General features: G+C 50.8%; 1 protein-coding gene across 15 annotated transcripts in view; it reads left to right on the plus strand.

Moving 5' to 3' along the window:
- Window positions 1-25,893, plus strand: part of PAK4 (p21 (RAC1) activated kinase 4) — a 39,064-nt gene that overhangs the window by 7,551 nt on the left and 5,620 nt on the right. For 2 of the 15 annotated variants that reach the window (XM_087876235.1, XM_087876237.1), the window contains 5 exons: window positions 17,304-17,527; window positions 21,239-21,937; window positions 23,265-23,744; window positions 24,686-24,819; window positions 25,586-25,712. In XM_087876235.1, coding sequence (XP_087732361.1) covers window positions 17,324-17,527; window positions 21,239-21,937; window positions 23,265-23,744; window positions 24,686-24,819; window positions 25,586-25,712 — 1,644 coding nt within the window. In that variant the 5' untranslated portion in view covers window positions 17,304-17,323. Of the gene's footprint in view, window positions 1-3,221; window positions 3,588-4,036; window positions 4,236-9,973; window positions 10,457-10,923; window positions 10,984-11,842; window positions 11,975-17,303; window positions 17,528-21,238; window positions 21,938-23,264; window positions 23,745-24,685; window positions 24,820-25,585; window positions 25,713-25,893 lie in introns of those variants that run through there. The other 13 variants (XM_087876242.1, XM_087876241.1, XM_087876232.1 and 10 more) reach the window with 12 other exon arrangements.

The raw sequence follows: 25,893 nt of genomic DNA on the forward strand, positions 1-25,893 counted from the left end.
GGATTCTGAGATTTTCCAGAGAAGGGTCAGCAAATGTTTCAAAACGGTTAGAATGGGCCGTTTCCGGCCTCCGGGGGTTGGGTGGGGAAGGCTTTTTTCATCCTCCCCAGACTCTGGAGCCTGGGGAGGGTGAAAAATGGGCCTCCAGGGCCCACTGTGCCATTGTGTGCCAAAAGTGGGGGGAGTGCGGGGTGTGTGTGTGTCACGCGTGCGTGCGAGGCGCGTTGAATTATGGGGGTGGGCATGTGCACGATCCCCTGCACTCCCACCGCTTTTGGCACACGATGGCCGAAAGGTTAGCCATCACTGTAATAGAGGAAGGGTCTCCAAACTCAGCAACTTTAAGACTTGTGGACTCCAACTCCCAGAATTCCTCAGCCAGCATGGAAAAGGTGATTCAAGGTGGTTGTTGGATACACAAATAACAATGTCTGCACATTTGCAACACAACTTGTGAAAACCCACAACTTGAATTCGGAGCTATTTCCTTGACTCCATATTATTATTCTTATGTTAGAATCAAACTTGCTGGTTTGCAGGTTTCCGTCTTGACAACCGTTGAGTCTGACTGACTATAATCGGGTTGGCCCACTAGAAGCAATACTTGTACAGCAAAGTAGGCAGGAAAATTGCTAGAAAGTACATTAATCTTTGTGGGGGGTGGTGTCTGTGTCTATGAATAACATGCGGGGGGCAAAAGGACATTTTCCTGAACTTTATTCCCTGCCCATCTCTTTCTGGGCCTTGCAGTGACTTCATTGTCAGGTAAGGTGTCTTTGCTCCTGTGATGGATGAAATGCCATTACAGACACAAAGCTGGAGAAAAGACCTCCGGTTCCATTTCACAATCATATTAAGCGCTTTGAAACCCGTAGCGATCTGGCTAATATCTTTTGGGGGGCAGGATCTTCCCTGGGAGGCGGGCAGAAGAAGTAGACCTTCATCCCCCGCATGGTCCAATATACGGATAGACTTTTCAAGAGACAATTAATGCTAGCGGTAAACTCTGCTGCCAGATTGCATCACCGTCATCATTACTCCAAATTCCTTTTGGAGGCCACTGGATTATCGGCAAGTGAAGAGGAATTTTCAGCTGCTTCGTGGCTGCTTCAACCCTTTGACCTCGCTGCCATTGGGGATGGCACTGCCATTTGCAGGGGGGAGACAGAGGCGAACTCTTTTGTCTGCCTGACCTTGGATCCTCCTTGGATGTAAAAGTTATTCCCAAAATACAGTTTCCCAAGCTTGGCCATCTGAAGATGTGTGGACTTCAACTCCCAGAATTCCCCAGCCGGCATCAAAATATGGATGCTTGGCAACTGGCTCGTATTTATGAGAGTTGCAGTGTCCCAGGTCATGTGATCCCCTTTTGCCACCTGACAAAGTCAGTGGGGAAGTCAGATTCACATTAACAACCTTGGAAAGAAAGGCCATAAAATGGAGCAAAATTCACTTAACAACTGTCTCACTTAGCAACAGAAATTTTGGGTACAATTATGATTGTAAATCAAGGACTGCCTGTACTTTTCCTTTAGGGGACCTGATGACTACAATTCCTAATGCTGTTTATTTTCTCTGATAATCTGCATTATTGATTTAGGATTTACGTGTGCTCATTTCCTCAGAAATTATATTACTGATCGTGAGGTGCTTTTTCCATTCCTCAGACCACGATGGAAATGAAGTTAAATTTTGTTGTCCCTTTCTCTGAAGTTAAGCAGCTGTGCATTGCCACTTGTGGCGACCGTCCTTCCGTGTGGGAAAGGCTGGAGGGGGGTGTGGGCTGAACCCTGGAGTCCCCCAGAAAGCTGAGTTGGCCTTTTAGACAGGGCAATGGGCAGGAGTTTTTCTGACTTCCTTTGGGGGCAATTATGAGTTAGCGGATGGATCTCCTTGGTCACACAACAGAAGCCAGGGAAGTCAACAGCTTATAATTAATCATTTCCCAGGATTTTATTCATCTATTTTACTACATTTATTTGCCGCCCACCTCGCCACAAGGGCAATCTCTTTGCAAATATTTTGTAGATGTTTGGTCACTTCTGCTGTTTTGCAGGGCAGCCAGGACCGCTGGTGTTTTTTTGCCTTTGCAGCTGGAGAACTAAGACTTCAGACTGCAGTGAACAAGATTCCTAAAAATCATAGCCCAATATATTTAATCTCACCTCATAATTTAAAGAGCCTGGATTTGCACAAGAATCCTCGCCCTGCGTTGCCAGTTATCTCTGGTAATGGAGCCCTGGTGTTCTGGTCACCTTAGGCAGAAGTGATTGGTAACATGTAAAAGTTCTCCTGGGAGGGCTGGCTTCTTTTAAAGGCCCTTTGGGGCTGCCTGTGCAGAGGCCAGAGGGCAGCAGGAGAGGGTAAATTGGCATGGGCCTCTGGATTGCCTATTTTAGGCTGAATGTCTCCGGAGATTCTTCATCATCCAGGCCATGATTGTCCCAAAGGTGCTTTTTCAAAAGGCAACTGGACTTGCTTGGGTTTTTCCTTGAAGGCATTTTGCTTCTCACCCAATTGCTAAGTTAGCATTCCTTCCTTCCTTCCTTCCGGGATGCCCAAGCAGCCCCTGGGCATTTGGGAGGGTCCAGCTTTTGCCCACTTGCTGCCTGCTCTCCATCTTCAGGATCTGGCCACCAGTCCTCCTTCCCCTAATCCCCCTCCACCCTCTCTTTGATGTGTAACCATCAGATGCTGCCCATTGGCCCTTTTGGTTTCAAATGCTGCCACCTCATTGGCTGATGGCTGAAATCTCCCGCGGCCTTTTTAACCCTTTTCTCTTCTGCGGGATCACAGGCACTTCCTGCCAAACAATTGCAAAGAAATCAGATAGACTGCACACTTAAGAGGGAGGGAGCATCCTGGGGAAGGGGCAGAGTTTCAAAACTGTTTTGGCAGTTGACTGTCTGCTGGCACAAGAGAATGTACAACAAACCTTGGGTGGGAGAAATAGGGAGACCCCCTGTCTCCCCCCCCCCAAATCAGGCTTTGGCACAGTTTTCCTTATTCCCTTTAAGTCTGAAATCCATTGAATTGTGTCTATTCTGAAAAGGCTGCCAAAATAATATTAAATATTAAAATGTGTTTTGCTAAAGATGATTCCACATATAATAATGCATTGTCTTCTATCTTCAGCACGATCTAAATACAATTAGAATAAGACAGTTTAATTTTTAAAAAATAGTGATTTTTTTACAATTATACTTTCTTATTCTCTTTAGTCATATTTCAGGAATCTCCTGTCATCTTGCTCCAAAACAGAAACTGAGATCATTCTGAAACTTCGATTGTGTATTAGATTATATTCTAGATGAAAGTCAGGAAGATCCACGTTTCTGGAAGTCTGTGTCAAGATGAAAGGAGAAGGATGAGGCTCCCCCTTTCTGAACTCTGCCTGGGGAATTTTCCCCCCTGTTATCCTTGAATCTGGGAACTGCGCACCACTCCCTTCCCTGCCTCCTCCGACGTAGCTGAATGCTCTTTGTGCCGCTGGAGTGGAAGCGGGGCCAAGTGAAACCGAGACTCCGGGGGAAGCAGAGTCCAGAGTCCTGGTTTCATCCGAGACTACGTCACAGGCGAGGAGTGGGGTTTGTGTACATGTGTGTGTGTGGGGGGGGGAGATTTTAAAACTATCTCCCATCTATGTGTGTGTGTGTGTTTTCTTGGGATGGTGGGAAGCAAACTAGTTGGGGGCAATCAGTGTACAGGAAATGGTGGTAGCTTTTCTCTTGCAAATAACAGCGGGTGGGAAAACAAAACGGCTCTAATGCAAGGTGGCTTCTGTCACAAGGAACAGGAACCTTTGAGCATGTGTGGAGAACTCTTCCCCCCCCCAATACCCCAAAAGGTATCTGGGTCCCAGACGTTTTGTGCCTGAACAAATTCAGTCTGAAGTGCTTGTGTGGTCTCGGCTCACGAAGGTCAGAAGACCTTAAAGAGACCTGGCAACCTGTGGCTCCCCTCCTCTTTGTGTGTGCCTGTGCTCCACGGCCACTGGGGGCGCTCTTCTCCTTTCCCCTTGCCAAGCAGGCCGTCCGTCGTGGGCCGGGCTTTAGGGTTGCAAGGAAGGGAAGGAGTGTCCCTGCCTGGGTTGCGGATCTGTTGCTCAGCCAAGCCAGCTGACGCGGAACAGGGAAGCAGGCCGGTTTCTCTTCTCTCCCCCCACCTCGCCCTTCTGTGCCCCCCTCCCCAGCCCCCAGGGAGTTGGCTTTGCAGGAAGTGCAGCGATGCAAGAGGTGAGTGAATGGATCCCCACCCCCCCAGTTGCTCCCCTTCCCCCACGCAGCCTGGTAGGGGGAGGTGCTTCCCTTTGCCCCGGGTTCTCTTTCCCCCCTCCCCACTTCCGCCTCCAGCCTTCTGCTTAACACTAGGAGGACCCTGGGCTGGGCTTGGCTGGGCTGCCGCCCCTTGGAAGGCACAGCATGGCTTTCCTTAGGCACTGGGGGCCCAGGCAGTGGGCACGCCCTTCTTTCGCCCTTCTCTCCGTGTAGACTTCACGTCAGCTGAACTCTACCATCTGAAGAATTCATCTCCCTTTTCTGGAGATGAATATTCTGGGGGCAAAAGACTCTTAAAACAGCTCCTCCTTTTCTGGGGTTTATCTTTTTGGGCCTCTTAAAATAGCTCGTGAACGTGGAGTTCTAAAAACAGGAGGGACCAGAAGAGCAGGAACCAACAGTTAAAATGTAATCGCGGCTTCCTTGGACAAGTTGCCTCTCAGGGTGCCAGCGCAGTCCCATTGCCCTGCCCCAAGGTGGGCATCGGGCAGTGCCAGCCTTTTAGCAAGAACTTCTGTCTTTGCTGAACTGCCAGGAGGATGAAAGTGGGTAGGCAGCCCTGCCTGTATCTGCGGCTACCGAGACTCTCCTCAATATATCACAGGTGCAAGATGGTGACGATAAAATTTGAGAAAGGGGCTGTAGGGGTAAGAAACAAAGAAGCTGACCAAGAGTAGGGAGAGCTGGCCAAGGAGGAAGGGCCAGATCCTGCTTCTTCCCTCCTCCTCAGTTCAGGATATCTGATCAATACACATTTCCTAGGCCAGGGGTCTCCAACCTTGGCAACTTTAAGCCTGGCGGACTTCAACTCCCAGAATTCCCCAGCCAGAAAAGTTGGGAGTTCTGGGAGTTGAAGTCCGCCAGGCTTAAAGTTGCCAAGGTTGGAGACCCCTGGCCTAGGCCACCGGGTGGCTATTAGTTCCTATTCGTTATTAGCTATTAGTTGAGGGCTGGTGACAAGCTGAGTAAAGACGAGTAGTGGTCTAGCTTGCACATTTCACTAAGCCCCCCTGTGGTTTGTTTTCTTTTGAACTTAGTTTGATATCTAAATCGATTTGTTACGCTTATGTTTTGTGCCACCTGGGCCGGTGGGGCTTTCACGCCGCTATCTTTAAAAACCCGCTTGTCATTAAGGTTTAGAATGATTTGTACTGACTGAACGGATGACGTGTTCCTGGAGTTCTGAATTTCCTTTAAAAAAAAATCACACCTGATCTTCCACAGTGAAGCAGCTTATAAAGCAATTACAGATAACTCCTCGGCAGCTTAAAGATCCTGTCATAATAATCCAATTTGTTTCTGAAATTCAGCCCTTTTTTTTTTTTTTTTTTTTTTGGAAGCGGAGGAAATCTCTCTGGAAGCTAATAAGCTTTTGAAACAGCTGGAATGCCTTCATAGTGGAACCTCCAAAATGGAGTATTGTGGGACTGTGCTCAGCAAGCCCTTAGTTTACAAATCCTAGGAGACTGACTTTCCCCTCCAAAAAGCTTGCCGGCTAAAGTTGAAGTCACAGGAAGCGATTGTAGAAGAATGCATTTGTGTGCATGTGTAGGTTGGTTATAGTTGGGAAATAGTGTAGGGTGAGTTTTGAGGAGAGGATTAGGAGGAAGTAAGAAACCTGGGCAGGTAGTGGGTTACGTGCTGTAGACCTAAGAGAGGGAAAGAGGCAGTGCCTGGGTGAGTGAGGGCAGAGGGCAGAGCGAGGCCCGGCTCTGGTTACCCGGGAAAACTGCAAAGCCCCCGGGTTTAGCCAAAGAAAACAAGGCAGTCTGCCGATCCTTCAATTTCATGCTAGGATTGCTTTGCAAAGCTCGTGAGGTAAAAATGGCTTTGCAAGATAATGATTGTTCTATGCCCCAGTTACTTATATTTAATTTGCAGGTTTGTTTCCTGCCTAGCGAGGGCTGAATCTTCCCTTGCCTTCTCCTCTCCCCTCCCTCCCTCCCTCCCTCCCTGGACAGCAGAGCGCATAGGGCGCTGCCCCAGAGGAGGCCCCAGATGGGATTTCCATTCTGAGAGGCCCCTGGCTCTTTTTTGCTTCGAGAGACCCTTTAATGTTGTCTGGAGGACCCGGCACTCTCTGGCTCTGGGCAGAATCGATGTTCAAACCACGTGCCGGTTTCTGCGCCTGAAGCGGAGAGGAGATGGCAGTTTGGAGGAAGATCCGTCGGCTTAATTGAGGCTGGGTCAGCAGGATGGGCATTTTGGCTAGAAATGAAAGGGGGGGTGTCTCTTGAACGTTGCAGGGCTTCTGCGTAGGGGAGCATGTGTGGAGGGTCATCAAATAAGCTTTGCTCAACCCCCAAGCTCTTCCATTTCTGTTCCCAACAACATCGTAGTCCTACCCAGCTCCTCCAGAGCAGGGCTCTCCACACTTGGCACCTTTAAGGCTGGTGGACTTCGACTCCGCTGGCTGGGAAATTCTGGGAACTGAAGTCCACCAGCCTTAAAGGTGCCAAGTTTGGAGAGCCCTGCTCTGGAGGAAAGAAGATCCTTTGCTGAACACTGCAGGGGTGGCGTTGGAATTGGTGAGACTACTTTTCATGCACCTCGTCTCTTGACTTTGCCTTAATGATTTGCCCATTCTGATAGGCAAGAGTTCCAACTTCCTACACACACACGCACACACACACACACCCTCGGCTCTTGAAACAAACATGTTTTGTCAGTCTTCTGGCTCATTCCATTTTGGTTTCTTTTCTTTTCTTTTTTCCTGGTAAGGTTATACTTATCTGGTTATACTTCCAGCCAGTGGCGAGATCTTAACTGCTGGGTGTATGCTTGGTGGCTGTGGGCGTGCTCAGCTCTCGTGTTTATCCAAGCTTGTGAAAAAGTGTTGGTTATGGCTGACTAATCAAACAAGGCAGGCAGATAAGGGGAGTTTGACCTGCGGAAAGGCTGCTGGCTGCCACCAGCCAGGGCTGGAAGGGCCGTTAGCAGACAAATAGGCTTTGCAAGAGGTTGGCTGTGGCTTAAAAAGGAGCCTCTTGAGATCTAGGGAGACGTTTCCTAGCCCTGGCCTCCGCACCTGCTTAAAAAAATCTCAGAATATTTCAGAATAGAATAGAGCTGGAAGGGATCTTGGAGGTCTTCTAGTCCAGCCCCCTGCTCAAGCAGGAGACCCTGTACCATTTCAAACAGGTGGCTGTTGATAGTTGTCATTTTCAGAAAGCTTCTCCTTAGTTCCCGGTTGCTTTTCTCTTTGATTAGTTTCCATGCATTATTTCTTGCCTTGCCTTGCCTTGCCTTCTGGTGGGGTGATCTGGGACATCCCAGAGCAGAAAGGGATCTGCCAGGAGCTGCACAGTCTCTCATCTGTGGGAATTAAATATCTGTTCCTCCCCACAGTTAGGGACAAGGCAGAAAACAGATCCCAGTGCTTTAATTAAATCCAAGTCTCCGGGGTGGTCTTTCCAGACCTCTTCAGGATTGTGGACTTTGGTTTGATCTTGTCCCTGCTTTTCTGCGTTGTTGGGAGGAGAAGGGTGGAAAGAGGGTTCTTTCTTCCCTGCAGGCCCCCAAAATGAGGTTTTGGTCTCGTAGGCACCAGCTAGAAATCAGGGGGCTGGAAGTTCTAATCTTTCTAGTCCTGCCTCAGGCATTAAAGCCAGCTGGTGACTTTGGGCCAGTCCTCCCCTCTCAGTCCAACCCATCTCACAGGGTTTTATTTAGTTATTTGACATGTTGAAGAACTGCCCATCTCCTTCACAGAGATGGGGTTGCTATGGGGCAAATAGGAGGACAAAGTAGTACGTTAACTGCCTTGAGTTATGTATAAAAGTATTAAAGGCGAGATAAAAAAAACAACTAAAAGATTTATGCCAAGAGCACAGTTGGGGAATTCTGGGAGTTGAAGCCCAAAGGTCCTAAAATTGCCAAGGTTGGACACCCCTGATTTATGCCATAAAGTAACACTTTTTGTCAAATACCCCAGCCAAACAAATTCATATTTTAAATGAATTGATCCCTGTCGCCCAGGCAGCCAACGGGGAGAATGTTGTCTTTTGAATTAGGAACTCAGTATTGGCATACTGAAGTGCGAAGGCCGCAGCCTGCTCTGCATTATTCCAAAATTAAGGAAACTGTTTTCGGATCTTGAGGTCTGCTCAGGGAGCTTTGCTCTGCATCCCCTTACTCAAAGCAGCACCGCCTTTGCTGTTCCTTCCAAGGCTGACCCTAACTGGCATCCTTTCAAGTGAGAATCTGGGGCTTGATCATAACAGCTCTCTTCTGAGGTTGGATCTGGATCAGTTTTATTGCTTGCCTAACTCTGGCTTCCTTGATTGCATCCTGCTCAGAGATCAGCAGATACAGTGTGACCTCTAGATACTTCAGTCCATAGAAAAACAAGTAAGGGCACAGGTGAGGACTATTTATTATTGTGTCATAAGGCACATTCACATCACATTTCAATAAAAAAGGTAAAGATACAAAACATGAAGTAGAAAGTCTAAATATTATAAACGTACGTCTAGATTACAGATATAATTTTTGCTTCATTTGTCAGAGCCAGAAAATCGGCAATGTCTCCAGTCCAGTCGCTGACACTATAATGTTGGATAGTTTGCTTTTTAGCCCTGCAGTCACAGTTGGGTGAGGGTATTTTGTCCCACTTACAGAGAGCATCAGTAGATCTTCCAGGACTGAGCTACACCAGTTGGATGCGAGTTCCCCAGATGGCTCAACTCGGTCCGAATAGTGAGACGGAGGGCATATAAATTTAATAAACAAATAAATAACTTTCCCTTCAGTCAGGGGGGGAATTGATCCCGAATTGTTATGGTTCTGCTCCGCTTCTTTCTGTCCCACCATCTTGCACTCAACCTTTTTCAGAAAGTGTTTCAAGAAAGTAAAGTATGCAATTCTTATTTGATGGGATGTGGGCTTAGGGGTATGTGTGTCAATTCTCTCCCCCTTACTATGAACTCTTAATAATTTTGCTGAAGAAGAAACCCCCCATTCTTGCAACCTTTGGCACAGAGGATGAAGAAAGGAAACACAGACAATTGGGGCCGCCAACTGTGTCACTGCAGGGATGAATCTGATCAGAGTTGTAAGGGACGCTTAATTGGACTGTGGAAAAAATTGCAGCATCGCACGGAGGGTGAAAGAAGGCGTGTTGTTTAAGTCAGGGGAAATCACCCCCCCCCCCAATGCTTGACTAGAGCTGGACTGCTCAGCACTCACTTTAACCGCCAATATTTTCCCTTCCTGCTTATACGGTATGCCAGCATTTCTCAACCTGGGCAGTTGGAAGATGTGTGGACTTCAGCCCCAGAATTCCCCAGCCAGCATACCTTAAAAATGGAATAGCTGGCTGGGGAATTCTGGGAGTTGAAGTCCACACATCTTCAAACTGCCCAGGTTGGGAAACACTGCAGTATGCTTTATTCACTTGTGCTTCGCTTTACATTTTAGCCATCTTTTTCTGACCCGCTCTGATTTGGAGCTGGATAACGGAACTTGAATGATTCTGGCCACGGTTACATAGGTTTTTGAATTCCAGTGGGTTAGACTTGAAGTTTTGAACCTCCTGTACATCTCGCCTGTAGCTTCCTTTGTCTTTGGATCCGAGTGCTCAGATTCAGTCATGTTTTTTTTCTTAAACTCAAATTGCACATATTGGAAATGTTCTAGGTTTGGGGAAAATTCACTCCCTGGCGTGTACTGAAGGACTCCTTCTTTTGTTTCCCCAGTGCTATTCCAACCTCAAATCCTTCACCCCTCGTTGCTGAACTACAGTGGCGTCTGCCTGCTATTCGGTGCTTTCGTAGAATCATGGGAAACAAGTGGATAGGAATTCAGACATAGTCGCTTTTTTCAAGGAACAGCACCGTAGAACGAACGGCCGTAAGGTTCTCTGATGTATCCCAAAGACTGTGGTGATGAGTACGGTGGGAAAAAGTAGACTTGGTTTTTTTCTTTCATATTTTCCATATTTCTCCAGTAACAAGAACGGCTGGAGGCTTCCTTTCTCTTTTTGGTACAAGTCTGTTTAGCTCAGTATTTCTCAACCTTGGCAACTTTAAGATGCGTGGACTTCAACTCCCAGAATTACCCAGCCAGCCATGCTAATGTGCATGAGCGATACTGTGCAGGCGATGTGAAATGACTAATGGACTCAAGGGCAACAGTTCTTTTTATGCCACTAAAGCCCACCCTTACCACAGGCGAGCCAGGTAAATGGTGGAAAACTCTCCCATACTGGCTATAAAAGTGTATATACGCCAAGGAGGTGTGTGTGATCAGGTGTGTGAGCTATGACAAGCTGGGTAGAACTCCTGTGGTCCGTGCATGATCACTTTAATGAAAAGAAGGACTAGCGGAGACATGATAGCAGTGTTACAGTATTGGAGGGGCTACCATAAAGAAGAGGGGTTTTTCCAAAGCACCTGAAGGCAATGGATAGAAATTTTTCAAGGAGAGAAGCAACCTAGAACTGAGGAGAAATTTCTTGATAGTGAGAACAATTAATCAGTGGGACAACTGGCCTTCAGAAGTTGTGGATGCTCCATCACTGAAGGACAGCCACCTGTCTGAAGTGGTGTAGGGTCTCCTCCTGCCTGAGCAGGGAGTTGGACTAGAAGACCTCCAGGGTCCCTTCCAACTCCGTTATTCTGTTATTTCTGAAAAGTCACCAGGAATTGATCTGAACCCAAAGGAGGTTTTGCCTTTATACACAACAGGTTAACACTTTTGTGATCAGGTACTGCTTGCTGTGAGTGCACATATCATCTAAGAAGCTTTGTCGGCATGCCAGGGTTAATAACAGTGGCCAGCAAGATCCCCATGGCTGTGCCACGCTTAATTCTTCCTCGGTCATGGGCATTCATGGGTCCGCTAACTTGCAGCTCATAAAATGGATTTTTAATTGTGGAGTGAAGTAGATTCACTGGCTTGTTATAAAGAGGATAGGAGTATTTGTAATAAAACCGCCCAGAGTCACTTCATTGCCAGCATCGTTTGACAGCCATGTAAATATGATGGATGAATGAATAAATAAATTAGTAATGAAGATTCAGCCCCAGCCGTCCCAAGGGTGGGGGGAAACATTTTCTCTCCCTGTTGTGCAATGATGCTCAAACGTTTTGTGGATTATCGTAAGATTTGCCAACAAGGCTTGTACGCCTTTTTTACTGTTGTGCTTTTCACAGTAAAGAGCGTTATGTTTTATGGGGTAAAGTTTAGATGCGACATTAACTCTGAATATCAATTCAGTGGGCCACGATGGTCACATCAGGAAGGCAGAATCCCTTTGCACTAGTAGGTTGCAGGGATGTCTGATAGAGAGGAGGAGATGGATGTCTGGTTACACACGCACGCACACACACACACACACACACACACACCCTCTGCAGAATACACAATTGGAAAGAGGGCTGCCATTGCATTCTTGGTGGTTAAAACTCAGTCTGGAAAAGTTGGTCGTTGGAGCAAATGTGTTGGGAGCGTTTGGTCCTTTGGGAGTAACCGGCAAAGAGCTTGTGCTTCAGAGCCAGAAGTGTGGAGAACTTCCCCAGCCAATGGACTGCGGAGAAGGGAGGGAGGGAGGAAGGGAGCGTTTAATTAAAGAGAGGATGGGCCGAAAAGCCATAAAGAGCAGGGGATGGGCCGAGGTGCTTCCTTTTAGCTGCCACAGCCTGTGGACAAAGGCAGCCACGGGGCCACGATGAAGTCTCCCGAGGACGAGTGTGCGTGTAAGTCTGCTGTCTTCACACCTTTCGGGAGCATTGAGTGTGAGAAGCCTGTTCGGCTGGGTTTGCCAGCATCCCTTGGAGGAGGAGGGCACCTTCTTCCTCACTTACTTGGTGCTTACCATTCCCATTGTTATTACAGCCAGAAAAAAAGGGGAGGGGGGCATTTGTTGGGGCAGGGGTTGCTTTCAGAGCCGCAAGCAAGTGCCGTGACCTGTCTGGGGGATGGATTCATGGCTGGTCTTTGGATCTCTGCGGATCGACAGTGGGGCTCTGTGCCTGTGCTGAAGGGGCTTTGGCCAGTTTTCTAGGGCCCGGAAGGGGCAGGTGGGGCTCCTTTGTCCCAGCACAACTTTAATGTTTGTGTGCCTTGTTGTCTGAATCCACTCACGGATCAATTTTCTCTCAAACTTTGGAGAGAGAAGCAGACGTGAGTCTGGAGATGGTTTTGTTACAGGGCTGTCTGTGCAGCGGCTCTCCGGCTGAGTTCGTACGAATCCTAGAGACGTGGCTTTTGTTCCCCTGTCTGGCAAGCGCGATGGGAAGGGCGTGGAAAAGGCGGAACAGCTTGGAAGGCAAGCAGGGCTCCCGAGAAATGCAAGCTCAGCCCTTGGGGATCAAGTTGGTGCTGTCTGGAAAACAGCCCCAACTTGCAAACTTTTCTTGGCTCCCCATCTGTTTTGAGGGAGCCTCTGCTTGTCTCTGGACCAGCGCAGAGCAGAGCCGGAGGGGGTTTCTCTCGCCTTCATTGAGCAATCCAGGAAGCCCCAGGTGCCACGATCGTGGGCGGCTTGTCATTTTTCATTTGACTAGATAAATGGTCAATTACTAGCAACAAAGCAAGGGCTCTTGATAAAGCTGCTCTGCTTCCGGATGTTCTTCATCCTAAAAGCCGCCCAGAGTCGCTTTGGATATGGAGACGAGCGGTGTATAAATTTAATAAGTAGATAAAAGTGCTTGCCGGGCAGCTGATGCATCTGAGTTCAGTGGGTTTGGAACGTGGCAGGATTTGAGGCCCACGGATGATGTCTTGTTTCAGACACTCGAGAAGCTTGAAATGGCTCCTTCCCTCCGTGTCTGATGAGAGCAGATGACATTGGGCAGAGTAAAGCTATTTGCCTCTTGGTTTCTTAATGGGCATCCCGTTTTCCAGATGTGGAGTCTGACTTTGCCTTGGACGCTGGTGAATGTTCATTCACTGGAACTCAGCACGCATGTCCATCAGCCTCTTCCTTTATGCAGATCAGGTCTGCAGGGTTGAGCATTTCAGGGCTCTCCGCTTCTGCTTCTACCCTACAGGTCAGCAGCCAAAGAACGTGAGCTTCTGATGATCCTGTGGGGCTGGATTTGGTCCTGGGGTCCTCAAATGTGAATCTACCACAGATCAGGCACATCGGTCAGTTCATTCCTGCATAAAACATTTTGGCCAAAAAAACCCTTCTATTTTCTTACTCCTCTTCCAAAATCACCTCCTCCCTGTTGTAGTAAAAAGGTCGGTACTTCTCGGGTTGCCTGGAGAGTTTACGGGCAGAGTTCAAACACAGAAGGCCTCTCCACAGCCTGTCTCTTCATACGGAGGGTTGCATGCTCGCTCTTAATGGCGCTCTGATTATTTCCCAAACGCGGCTAGCGATGGAGGTCAGGCGGGGAGGACGCCTGGGTCTGCCTCCTGAGGTCACTGGAGCCACAGAGCAAGAGCACCAGGGCACCTGGGATTATGGGGCTGCTAATGAAATGCTTCGAGCTTTTAATCAAGCGGCACTTCAGCTGAGCAGAAAGCCGTCTTGAAAGCTTGCAGATCATCGTGAATCTCTCTCTTAAGCTTTGGGCCAGCTGCAGAACCCGGACAATAACAGGCCTGAAGACTTTGCTCAGCCAGGCGCAAGGTTCGGTTAATGCAGCAGCGCTGAGCCTGCGCTCTCTGCCCTCTCTGAGGGAAGCAAACAGCACATTCGCCGGTTGAGGAAGGCTGAGCTGTGCGGGGGCCACCCTGGACGACTCTTTCTGAGAAGCAGGGGAGACCACCTAGGCCTCCCTCAGACGGAGCCATTGTCCAAGCTGTCTGTGGAGATTCTCCGTCATCCAGGTCACGGTGGTCCCAAAGGTGCTTTTTCGAGAGGCAGCCGGGCGTCATCCAAGAAGCTGAGGACCCGGATGGTTGGGGGCAATAGGCTGACTGTGTAAACTGCTTAGAGAGGGCTGTAAAGCACCGTGAAGCGGTATAGAAGTCTAACTGCTACTGCTGTTCTTCTGTTCTGAAGAACTGAACTTTAAAGCACAGCTTTTTAAACTGGTTTTTTCACTGCCCAGTTCTCAGTGACGCTGGGCATTTCACGGAGGAAAACACACAGGACCACAGGAACAAAGAACAGAAGATGGCAAAAGCTAGATAACCACGAAAACAAATTCACATGACCCAGAAGTGGACTTGAACCAAAGGCCTGGGCAAGAAGATTCTGGATCTGTTTCTGGAATTGGGTGTCCCTGTGCCCACTTATGCGGAAAAAGGAAGGAAGACCCTCCCTGAGGCTGCGGGCTCTCACGGGGTGGCCTCCTTTCCCACGTCCAAGAACCATCCCTCCCTCCCTCCCTCCCTCCCTCCCTCCCTCCCTCCCTCCCTCGGAGAAGAACGGTTTGCTTTTCAGCCTGGCCCGCTCAGCAAGGAATTGCAATAGAGCAGGAGGACGGTGGATTCTGATGGATCTGTCCCTGCCTCTCTTCCTTTGAAACGGGAGCTTTAGTTCCAGCACTTTCGACTTTCAGATTTTCAGGACTGCTTCCTCGGGAAATGGCGGAAGGGATTTTGGCACATGAAAGCGTCACGCTCTGCGTTGCATTGGAGGGCTTTTCATCTTCTTTTGTAGTTAAGCTAAGCTCTGGCAGAGGACCCAAATCTGCTGCAGGGATGGCGCCCCACACTTCAGTTTTGCCCCCCAAGAAAACTTCCTCTTTTTCACAGGCTGTTGTGATAAAATAAATTGATTTATATCTGTGCCTGAAAGTCAGGTTGCGGTTGGAAGTGAAAATGTCAACCGATGCAGCTCGTTCCTGGTTGTGCTTTGCTTGGTCGCTTCTTTTGGGATAAATTGTGCTGCGAAACTGATCTCCCGGGAAGGTCAAGAGTTGAAGCTTTTTGTGCTGGGGGGCCCTTCCGCCTTTGGGCTGAGAAATTGGAGCAGACTCGCCTCAGCCCTGCCACCCACCAGAAATCAAAGCCCTGCTGGACTACTAGAAGGAGGGGGGGGAGGAACATTAGCCCCCCCCTCCTTCTATCTGCTTTAAGGGTGAGCAGTGTAGGAACAGGATTCCCCTTAGAGAACTGTGGAATTTCTTAGCAGGCTGGTTTAGATAAAGTCTGTTTGATTTGCACACTCATAATTCAGGATAAGAAGAGACTGGACAACCATTTGTCTGAAAGGATGGAGCAGGGGCTTGAACTAGAAGTCCTCCAAGGTCCCTTCCAACTTTGTTATTCTGGTCTCTTCTGACTCCACTCCACTATATAGACTATTTAGGCCCCTTTACTACCTGTGGACTTCAACTCCCAGAATTCCCCAGCCAGCAGAGGATCGGCTGTGATCCCAACCCGTCTGGGGTGTCCTGGTTTGCTTTTTGCAGCCCAATGAATGGCCACGCCCTGTAGAAGAGGAGGGTCTTACAGTACCTTGTGGCCCTCTAGACCTGGCAGAGATTTTCCTTTAGGAATGCAGGTGTGTTTGTGTCAAATGACACACCTTTCACCTCTTGCTGAGTCCGTGAGTCTCCGTGCCGTGCATTTGATTTGCCAGATGGAGAGCCAGGCTTCTGAGCTGCTTGCCTGCAGAGCAAAGGAACAGAGACCGTCCAAGGCAATAATGCCTGGCAGCCTCTTTGATGAGTGCTGGAAGTCTAGAGTCCTTTGGGTTTCCCTTCCACTCGTAGCTGGGCCGGGGAGCTGCAGCCAAAGCAGTTAAGGAGATCACACTGGAGAGAAGTGACATTGCCAAAATCAAAATATTTTTGCACTCCTCAATTTCTCACTCTCGCTTCTTCCTTCTGTATCGTTTCCTGGTATAAACAAGGCTGGTGCTACTTTATACGAACTACAGAAACCCTCTTTGGAGCCACGTTTTTTGCTGTTCAGGTTTTTTTTCTAATGCTAATTTTACGCTTCCTGAGAAACCTAATTTTCTAAATCTTTGCATAATCTTTCTCCGCACTGACAAAAATGGCGACATGATTCACTGCTGCTCTTTTCTGTGTCGCTGCCTAGTTTGCCTTGGCTGCCTTCCCTGTCTTGGTCAAGGGAGGCCTGCTGGCCCAGTTGGGCAAACGGAACAGGGGGGGGATGCTTTGCTGACGAAAGGACCGGTCCAACCGGATTGGTGAGGCACGCCGCAGAGTGCTGAGTCTCTGGGCTGCAGCTGATCCCAGGAACGCCTTTGGGATCACCAGGGCTGGGATTTGGATGAGATCAACTCAAGACTCCCCGAGAGGAGGAAGCCAGTAGACTCCCCCCCCCCACTCTTTCTCCTTTGTCCCGTTTGGAGCATGGACCATTCAGGTGGAAACGGTTTCTCAGGGGAGCAGGGTAGATAAGGCAGAATCTGGGGGCCAGAAGACCAGGTGGGGAGGGCTGTGGGGCAGAGGAGGAGGAGAATTCACGTGCTCTGAGGATGGATGGATGGATGGATGGATGGATGGATGGCGGTGTGCATGTCTGTGTGTGTGGCTTTCTCTGGTGTTGCTGAGCTGGGAAAACAGGGTCATAAAAGTTCAGCAGCCGAAGCCCCTCCAGCCAGGAGGTGTTTCTAAGAAGCACAGCAGCATGAAACATGCCAGTAGCCCTTCTTCGCCTTCCCTCTTTTAAGCCAGCCTTCCCTGATCTGGGCTGCTTCGGTTATCCATTCCCAGTTCAGTCCAGCCACCCAGAGGAAGCTGGCAAGGCTGAGGGTGCAATCTGCACTTTTGGGAGAACCCCACAGGCCGGATTAGGGAAGGCTGCTCAGCTGTGCACTTCCTGGACGTTCCGGAGGTTTGAATTTGCCTCCCATTGATCCTGTACCTGAACCCTGTGCAAGTCCATGTGTTCCTCCTGTCTGCCTAGCAGGGGCCTCTTGGTGGAGGGTGCACAGGAGGGACTGGCGCTCTGACAGGAAGGGAGCATTGATCTCCCATGCTGCTGATATGCTCACTATGAAGCCACAAACCTTTGGGGGGGGGGTGCCTCCTTGTGGGAACCAAGGGTGTGGGGTGGGAGGCTTTTCCACGCTATGCTCTGGAGCTGCTGATCTACAAGAAGGGTTTACTCCATTAAGATTTTTTTTAAAAACCCTCCCCCTCTTTCTTCCAGGTCTGCTAGCCAACATCACCATGTTCACCAAAAAGAAGAAACGCATCGAGATCTCGGCCCCCTCCAACTTCGAACACCGGGTCCACACGGGCTACGACCAGCAGGAGCAGAAGTTCACGGGGCTGCCCAGGCAATGGCAGGGCATCATCGAGGAGTCGGCCAAGCGGCCAAAGCCACTGGTGGACCCCGTGTACATTACGGCCGTCCATCCCGGCTCTCAGAAGGTGGGTGGCACCTGAGTTGGGCTCTCACGTGGCCCCTGACGGCAGAGATGGAAGGCCGGTGCTTAGAGGAGAGAAGTTGGGTTTTAGAACAGAGAAAGTCCAGTTGCGCACCTTTGGGAGAACCATCACCTTGGTGGCTGAGAATCTCCTGAGACCTTCAGCATTTGCGATCTGTTCAAGGCCGAGACTTCATGAGCTTTCCTCGGTCTCTCGGTCTCGTGTGGAGCGTAGACCCGAAGGGACCAGAGTCACAGACCTTGAGTTCTTGGAGTGTAATGTGAGAACTGAGAGAGCATAGAGGAAGCTCTGTTTGTTCCTGAACTGCCACTTTGCTTCAGGCGGAGTTCCCGAGAGTGCGCATTCAGCTCTCACAAGCAGTGAGAGATGGTCTGTCTTGCAGCCAATGTCCACTTCTCCAGGGCCCGCATCTTTTCAAAACACACATGGCTGCAGCTCTGACGCTGGAAGTGCGAGGCATGCCCAGCTGCCAAGATTCGGATCTTGGCACAGCAGCCATGCCAGGGTGCCCTCTCTTGAGTTGGCCCCGGAGACCCAGGCCGTGGCTATTCAGAGTCGGTCATGAGACTTAGCTCATGAATGGCTGTAAGTCACCTGTACCCATCCCCCTGTTCTCCCCTAGAGATCTCCTCTTTGCCACCTGGACATAAAGAGCCTGACAAGGCATGGCAGAGCATGGGTCTCACTTGCTCAAGGATCTGGCTGCATAATTGGGGGGTGGGGGGCAGGCGCATCTGTGAGCAGCAGGGTTATCAACTTCCAGGTTCCAGTGAGCTTTGGGATCCAAACGGGAGCAAATGTATAATTTCAGGGAGATAAATAGATCTCAGTTGCAGGCTTGATTGAAAAACATGTATACTGTATTTTGGAAACAGGCCAGTTCGTTCCCACGTTCAAATTTGAAGGAGGTCAGGCGGCCATGCCCACCTGCCACCTGCTGCTGGGCTCTGCCAAGGAAGCGTGGCTTTAGACGGCCTCTGCAAAGGGGAAAGCCAGGGGAGAGGATTGGGCTTTCCAAGCCCCTGGCCTCCGTCTTGCAGGGGCTTGTGGTGCCCGGGACCACGCGTGGAATAGTGGCAAGCCCAGCGCTGAGAGGAGGGGAAATGGCTTCTGGGTTTCAGCCTTGCTGAGGTTGCTCCTTCGATGGGAGCAGAGAGAGACTCAACGGGGGGTTTTTCTTGAGGAAAGCCGGGGGCCAGAAAGTTGGCCAAGAACGGCTGCTCCGGTCCTGCCACGCACGCCCTCCCCATGAAGCGTTTCCTCCGTCCCAAAAGGAAGGCTGCGGTGGCAGGAAACCTCCAAGCCAGAAAGACCCGTGCTGATGGAGCAGGAGTCTCTCCCCAGGTACAGAAGACCCATCTGCCTTGGCCCCAGCCCCTCCTACCTCTCAACCCCACCCAGCACGGGGGCCTGCGCAGTTCCCGGGGCAGAGAACCTTGCATAGAACCGGAGACCGTGGTTTGGTGGAATTTGTCCAAAAAATGGTCTGTTAGAGAAATCAAGCCAGCTCTTCCCTGTTCTTTCAGGCGGCTCTGTAGCATTTTGCAGGGTTTGGTTGTTTCTGTTGGAGACAGACTGAATGGTCCGTGCGGGCGAGGTAGCTGCGCCTGGAAGGGAATGTCTTTGTAGAGCTGCAACATGCTTTCGGCTGACTAAGGAGACGCCTCGGAAATTCATTCAGAGCCACAAATTGCACGGGGTGCACTGACCGTTTCCAGGAATCCCTTGCCAAGCACGGAATTTCTGCTAGCAGCTGTTGCTGGGTAAAACGCCCCTTTTCGCCTGTTTGCTCTCCATGATGCAGTGGGCCTTCCGGTCTCAGGTGTCCTTGAGGGTCTCCTTTTCGGTTAAAAAAACAACGATCGCTGATGGTGGCCAAGAGAAGCCCCAAGTCTTGATCCACGGATGGATGGCTCTGCACGGCTCCCTTGAGCGTTCGATGAGTCATGGCAGGGCTGGGCGGGCAAAGCCCCTCTTGAGTGGGCTGTGGGGGGAGGAGAGCCTGGGACTCTCCGCTCCCCCAAGCCCTGGACCCAGCCCCCTTCCTCCCGTGACGGGCAGTGCTCGTTGGCCCCCGTGCAAGCTCTGATGAGGAGTACAGGCAGTCCTTGGCTTACAACAGTTCACTTAGGGACTGTTTGAAGTTACAACAGCACTAAGAAAAGGGACATGGCCACTTCTCACTTCGCATCCCCTCAGTCAGGTGCTCAAGATTCAGATGCTTAGCAACTGGTTCATATTTATGACGGGTGCACTGTCCCAAGGTCACGTGATCCCCTTTTGCGACCTTCTGACCAGCAAGGTCAGTGGGGAAGCCAGATTCGCTTAACAACCGTGTGACTGACTTAACAGCTGCAGTGATTCACTTAATAACTGTCGCAAGAAAGGTTGTAAAATGGGGCAAACCTCACTTAACTGTCTCACTTACCAGTAGAAATGTTGGGCTCAGTTGTGGTCGTAAGTCAAGGACTCCCTGTATCCCTGTCCAGAATTTGGGCCTTGTTCGGCCAAGGCTGACCAGCTCTTTCCCCAGCTGCCTGCCTTGGTTTCCTTTTCCTGCTGGGCAGGGGTTCACCTCCACTTGCCAGCCACAGCTGGCCTCTTGGAAGCCTGGGCTTGCTCTTTTCAGCTGCCTCGGGGGCGTCTGAACTGGGTGTGAGACTTCTGGCCCGTGGAATGCTCCATCGTGGAGCTCTGCATGTGTGGGCTGTGGCTCAAGAGCAGCTCTTGACCGTTGGGGACTCATCCAGCCCACACATGCTGAAGAGGGAGGGACACCTTTTTATCTCTGCAAAAAGGGTGATTAAGCCTTCGGTTATTTTCCCTGGCCTCTATTTCTGGGAGGAGCAGCCACCTCTGCCCTTCTAGAGCAGGGGGTCTCCAGACTGGGCTACTCGAGGGCTTGAAGTCCCAGCTGTGCCGGCTGAGGAATTCTGGGAGCTGGTCCACAAGCCTTAACGTGGCCCAGGTTGGAGACCCCAACTTTAACACTTTATTAGAACAAACTAACATCCTGGGGATGAGATGAGCCTTTCTCACCACCTGGGGCCTGGGGGTCTGTAATGATTTGCTTAGGGAAGCATTTGAGGGGGCCCTGCCCCATCTGAGACGGAGAGACAGGCGGAAAGGGCTGACTTGGCAGATTCTTCCTTCTGAAATGCTTTAGAAACTGCAAAGATCTGATCCATTTTCGATCAGGAGCATCTTGCTTGCTTACTTGGCTGCAGAGCCGGGAAGACGAAGACGACCTCCTCGCTTAGCTTGCCTGGACTTCCCAGGCTGAGGAGCTTGGTTTTTGCTGGCTGAAAACCGGGGAGTCTCTGGGTGACCTGGTGGCAGGGGTGGGTGGGTGGGGAGGTTGGTGTAAGGCTGCCTTTCAGTCATTGCCTTCCAAATCCAGCATCCCTGTCATTCATCATTATCAGCATTCATATATATTTTAAGAAGTGTCTCAGTGTGGATGGCGAAAGCTCTGTGACGTTCCCGTTTCTCCTTCTCCTCCTCCCGTGTTCTCCCCGCCATGCCTGCTGCCATGTGCTGCTTCTGCCAAAGCTGAAATTGTCTCGGTCCGTTGTCAAGCATCCATCAAGCATCTTATTTTTTTTTTTTATGTTGCTTACCTTATTTTCTTTTCTGTTTGTGTATCCTTCCCTCCCCACCTGCCTGCTCCATGTTCCCTTCCATGCGGGTAAGACCATCGTGCGCGGAAACAAAGCTGCCAAGGACGGTTCCCTGGCCTGGCTGCTAGATGAGTTTGAGAACATGTCGGTGTCGCGCTCCAACTCGCTGCGCAGGGACAGCCCTCCTTTCCCGGCCCGGCACGACCAGTTTTACCAGGAGAACGGCCTGGGAGAGGCGGTGGGCAGGCCCCGCCACCACCAGCCCCACCACCACCACCACCACCACCACCCTCCCCACACGGAGGAGGACGGCGGGGGCAGCAAGAGCAGAGACCCCAAGGAGCGGAACCGCCACGGGCCCAAGAACGATGTGGAACGGGGCTGGGATGACAGGACTGGCGCGCCACACTCCCGTGGACACGAGCCTCACCACAAGCCGCACCAGCAGTCTGGCCACCCCCGGCCTCCTGAGCACCCGAAGCCCTTGCCGGAACACGGTCACCGAGTGCCTGAGCGGGACAGGAAGAGGGAGCCCCCCGCCGAGCGCGTGGTCAAGAGAGAGCGGACGGAGGGGCCTGACAAGAGACCCAAGTCCACCTACACTGGCCAAGCCAGCCCACAGTCTCCCCGGGAAAAGCGGCCCCTCTCTGGGCCCAATATCCGGACCCCAAATATCCCCATCTCGGAGGGGGTGATGAAGACCGCTCAGCAGACGGGACGGCCTTTTAACACCTACCCACGAGCAGACACCGATCTTGGCCGTGGCACTCAGGTAAAACCTCTCAGGGCATCTCGGAACTTAGGGCCCTTGTGGGTCTGGCCAGCCTGGATCGATCCGCTGGAGATGCCGTTCTCATGACGTCTGAACTGGTCCGCCCTAAGAAAGGCCACGTTTCACCTCTTTTAAGCCACCTTCTCAGCGTAGCCTAGCTGCTTGACCAGGTGATGAGTTCCGAGCACCTTCTCTGCATCAGGAGAACACCTGGTAGCAAGAGCAGAGCCCGCTCCTCCTTCATGCTCTGTTCTGCACCTCTCCTGGGTCCCCTTCTCTCCTTCCTCTGCTCAGTAGTTCTCCCTCGCCTTCCGGCCTCCCATCAACCGCAGCCGGTGTCTTCCCTCCTGCCTGCCTCCTGCCTTTCCTGGCCACTCTCCTTCCTTGCTTCCACTAACCGGAATTCCTCCTGTGTCGTCCATCTTGCCATCTGCTCTCTGCTTGGTCTCCTCTTCTGTACATGCGAATAACCGTCTGCTGCCACTTTCTTTCTTCTCCTGGGTAGCAACTTCTCTGTCTGTATTCGTAGAAACTCTGCAGCTGCGCAACGACCTCCCGTGTTCCTGTGGAACTCATCAACCTGCTTTGCCTTCTGCCTCTGCCACCCAACTCTTTCCTCTGCTTTCTCTTACAAGAGGACCAGAAATTAGATGTTGCTCCACGAGCCTCTCTCTCTCTCTCTCTCTCTGTCCCAGGGAGGACGCCTTCTGCAGGAAGCGGAGAATGATGAGCGCAGGGACCTAATTCGGCCCTTGCTGTGGCTCGTCCTTTGGACCCTCAGCTTAGCTAAGTGGACTCCCCAAGGCCACTGCTCCCATCTTTCACACCTGAGGTGAAAAGGAGGCTTTACAAGCAGGCTCTTTAGGAGACTCTGCCTGACCCCGAGGGAAGGAGAAGGCTGGGGGAGGGGGTGGGGGAGCTGGTCTATCCCCAAAACCCTTTATGGCCATCAGAAGGGAAGGCGCAGATGACCCTCGATCGCAGGGGTCACCAACTGTGATGACTTTACTCAATTCCCAGAATTCTGGGAGTTGAAGTCCACAAGTCATAAAGTTGCCACGGTTGGAGACCCCTGCTAGTCAGCCTGCCCAAGGACGGCACCTGTCCTTTGCAAATGAGCAGGACCAAAAGAAACACCCTCATGTCAAGAGGTTTGTCCTGGGTTCCTTCTGCGTGAGGAGGAAAGGGCTGGAAGGCTCCGGGGTCTTTTGCTTCTTCAAGTGTTGGCGGGATCCCTCTGTCTGCCAGGATAAAGAAGGATCCTTTGCCCAGTGAGGGCTCTGCTTTTCGCGCTTGCAGTCAGGATGGCTTTTCCTTCTCTTTCTAGGCAGAACATCGGCCCGGAAAAGCCCCAGAAGCAGCCCCCAACGGCCCCACGAGTGGAAACAGCGGCCCCTCCAGGCCCCCCCCTTCGGGCCCAGCCAGATCCAGAAACCTGGAGCCATCCCCTCTGGGACTCTCCCAGCACGCTTCAGACCCCCACTTGACCCACGTGCCATCGCCGCCGGCCCCCCAGCCTCCGCAGCCCCCTCCCCAGCAGCCTCTGGCCCCCACTCCTCCGGCCCCTCAGCAGCCCTGCTCCCCCCAGCGGGAGCCCCAGCGGGTCTCCCACGAACAGTTCCGAGCTGCCTTGCAGATGGTGGTCGACCCCGGAGACCCCCGGACCTACCTGGACAACTTCATCAAGATCGGTGAGGGCTCCACGGGCATCGTCTGCATCGCCACCGTCAAGAGCTCCGGGAAGCTGGTGGCAGTCAAGAAGATGGACCTGCGCAAGCAGCAGAGGCGGGAGCTGCTCTTCAACGAGGTGGGTTGGAGTGACCCGAAGGCACTTTTGCAAGAGGCAGCTGGACCTTCCGCGTTTCTTCCCTTGAAGACCTTTCGCTTCTCATCCAAGAAGCTTCTTCGGTTCTGACTGAATGGTGAGGGGAACCATTAAGCCAAACATGGTGGAAACCCCACCATTCAGTCAGAACGGAAGAAGCTTCTTGGATGAAAAGCGAATGGTCTTCAAAGAAAAAAACAAAGGTACTTTTTGAAAAAGCAGCTTTGGGACAACCATGACCTGGATGGCAGAGAATCTCCAAAGACACGGATCCAGTTGGATTAAATACTTTATTTGGTCACGTGTGGTTAGAGTCACAAGGCATTGGTCTCCAGTGCAGAAGCTCTGAGTGTATATGCAAAGCAACAGAGTAATAATAATTATAATAATGAAACCAATAAGAGTGGGGAGTAGAGAAGATGGGATGGATAATAATAATAATAATAATAATAATAATAATAATAATAATAATAATAATAATAACAATAATAATAATAATACAGCCATACTATGTGAGTAAATATCCTTAGAGATAAGACAACACTGTGAGGATTAGGTGTTCAGCAGAGGGACGGCAGGAGGGGGAAAACCGTCCCTGTGTCTAGTTGTTTGGGCCTGTGGTGCCCTATAGCAGCGTCCTGAGGGGAGGAATGAAAACAGTTGATGTGAAGGAGGTGAAGGCTCCACCGAGATCTTCTCGGCCCTCTTTCTGTCCCCGTGCAGTATACAGAATGTCTTTGTGCTTCACAGACTCTGTGCCCATTCTAGGCTGCAGCAGGGGAGTTTAGGTGACACGTCTCACCTGCAGCAGCCGCCCCTTTGAGGCACTGCATCCCCCTCCCCAGCCCCCCCCCCTCCTGGGAATGTGATATCTTTGTCCTTCCCTTCTAACCTGCCTTTCTCTCCCCCCCCCCCCCCCCCAGGTGGTGATCATGAGGGACTACCAACATGAGAACGTGGTGGAGATGTACAACAGCTACTTGGTGGGCGATGAGCTCTGGGTTGTGATGGAGTTCCTGGAGGGGGGCGCTTTGACTGACATCGTCACCCACACCAGGTAAGAGGGGCAGAAAGAGGGATGGGCTGCTCCCCTCCCTCAGGAGAGATGAGCCCCTCCGGGCTGTTTGTGTCTGCATGCGCGTACTACCAGACCCTGCTAGGCGGCCACTCTGAGAATCGGCCGCTTCCTTCCAGGCCAAGAACCAGATCAGAAGGATAAGTGCCTGCTAATATTCTTCTAATACAGGTAGGTAGTCCTCGACTTACAACAGTTCCTTTAGTGATTGTCCAAAGTTACAATGGCACTGAAAAAAGTGCCTTATGACCATTTTTCAAAGTTATGACATTTGCAGCATCCCCATGATCCCCAAAAGGCAGCTTGGTTCCTACTTATGACGGTCGCAGTGTCCCGGGGTCATGTGATCTTCTTTTGTGACCTCCTGACAAGCAAAGCCAATGGGAAGCCAGATTCACTTAGTAACAGTCTTAGTAACTTAACAACTGCAGTGATTTAACAACTTGTGCAAGAAAGAGTGTAAAATGGGGCAGGACTCACTTAACAACTGTCTCACTTAGCAACAGAAAACTTGAGCTCAATTGTGGTCATAAGTCGAGGACTACCTGTATATTATTCAACAGGGGGAATAATATGTGTATATACTGTTGCTATTTTAATGCACCTTCATAAATGTCTTGTTTTGTTTTTTTTCTTGGTTTCTTTAAAAAACATTTTTGGCGTTTTGTAGTTTAAATTTTTCTGAATAAAATAAAAATAGAAAAAAAGACCCCAAAGGATCAGTGCCCTTTTTTCTTCTTGCTTGAAGGATGAACGAAGAGCAGATCGCCGCCGTCTGCCTCTCCGTGCTGAAGGCCCTTTCCGTGCTCCACGCTCAGGGCGTCATCCACAGGGACATCAAGAGCGACTCCATCCTGCTCACCCATGACGGACGGGTGAGTTGCCGGCAAGCCCTCCCTCTTCCCCCTCCCTTGCTGCTTCTCCCCAAACTGCACGGCCTTTTAGCAGCACAAATTCCCTGAAAGGTGCATGCAAGTCCTAGGAAGAAAATCCCGGGGCCTCTAGCTGCTCCGTAGTCCTTGGATAGTCCTTGAGAATTCTTTAGAACAGGGGTCT

This window comes from Pantherophis guttatus, chromosome 10, assembly GCF_059756535.1.
Source record: "Pantherophis guttatus breed Tessera chromosome 10, ASM5975653v1, whole genome shotgun sequence".
Classification (NCBI taxonomy): Eukaryota; Metazoa; Chordata; class Lepidosauria; order Squamata; family Colubridae; genus Pantherophis; species Pantherophis guttatus.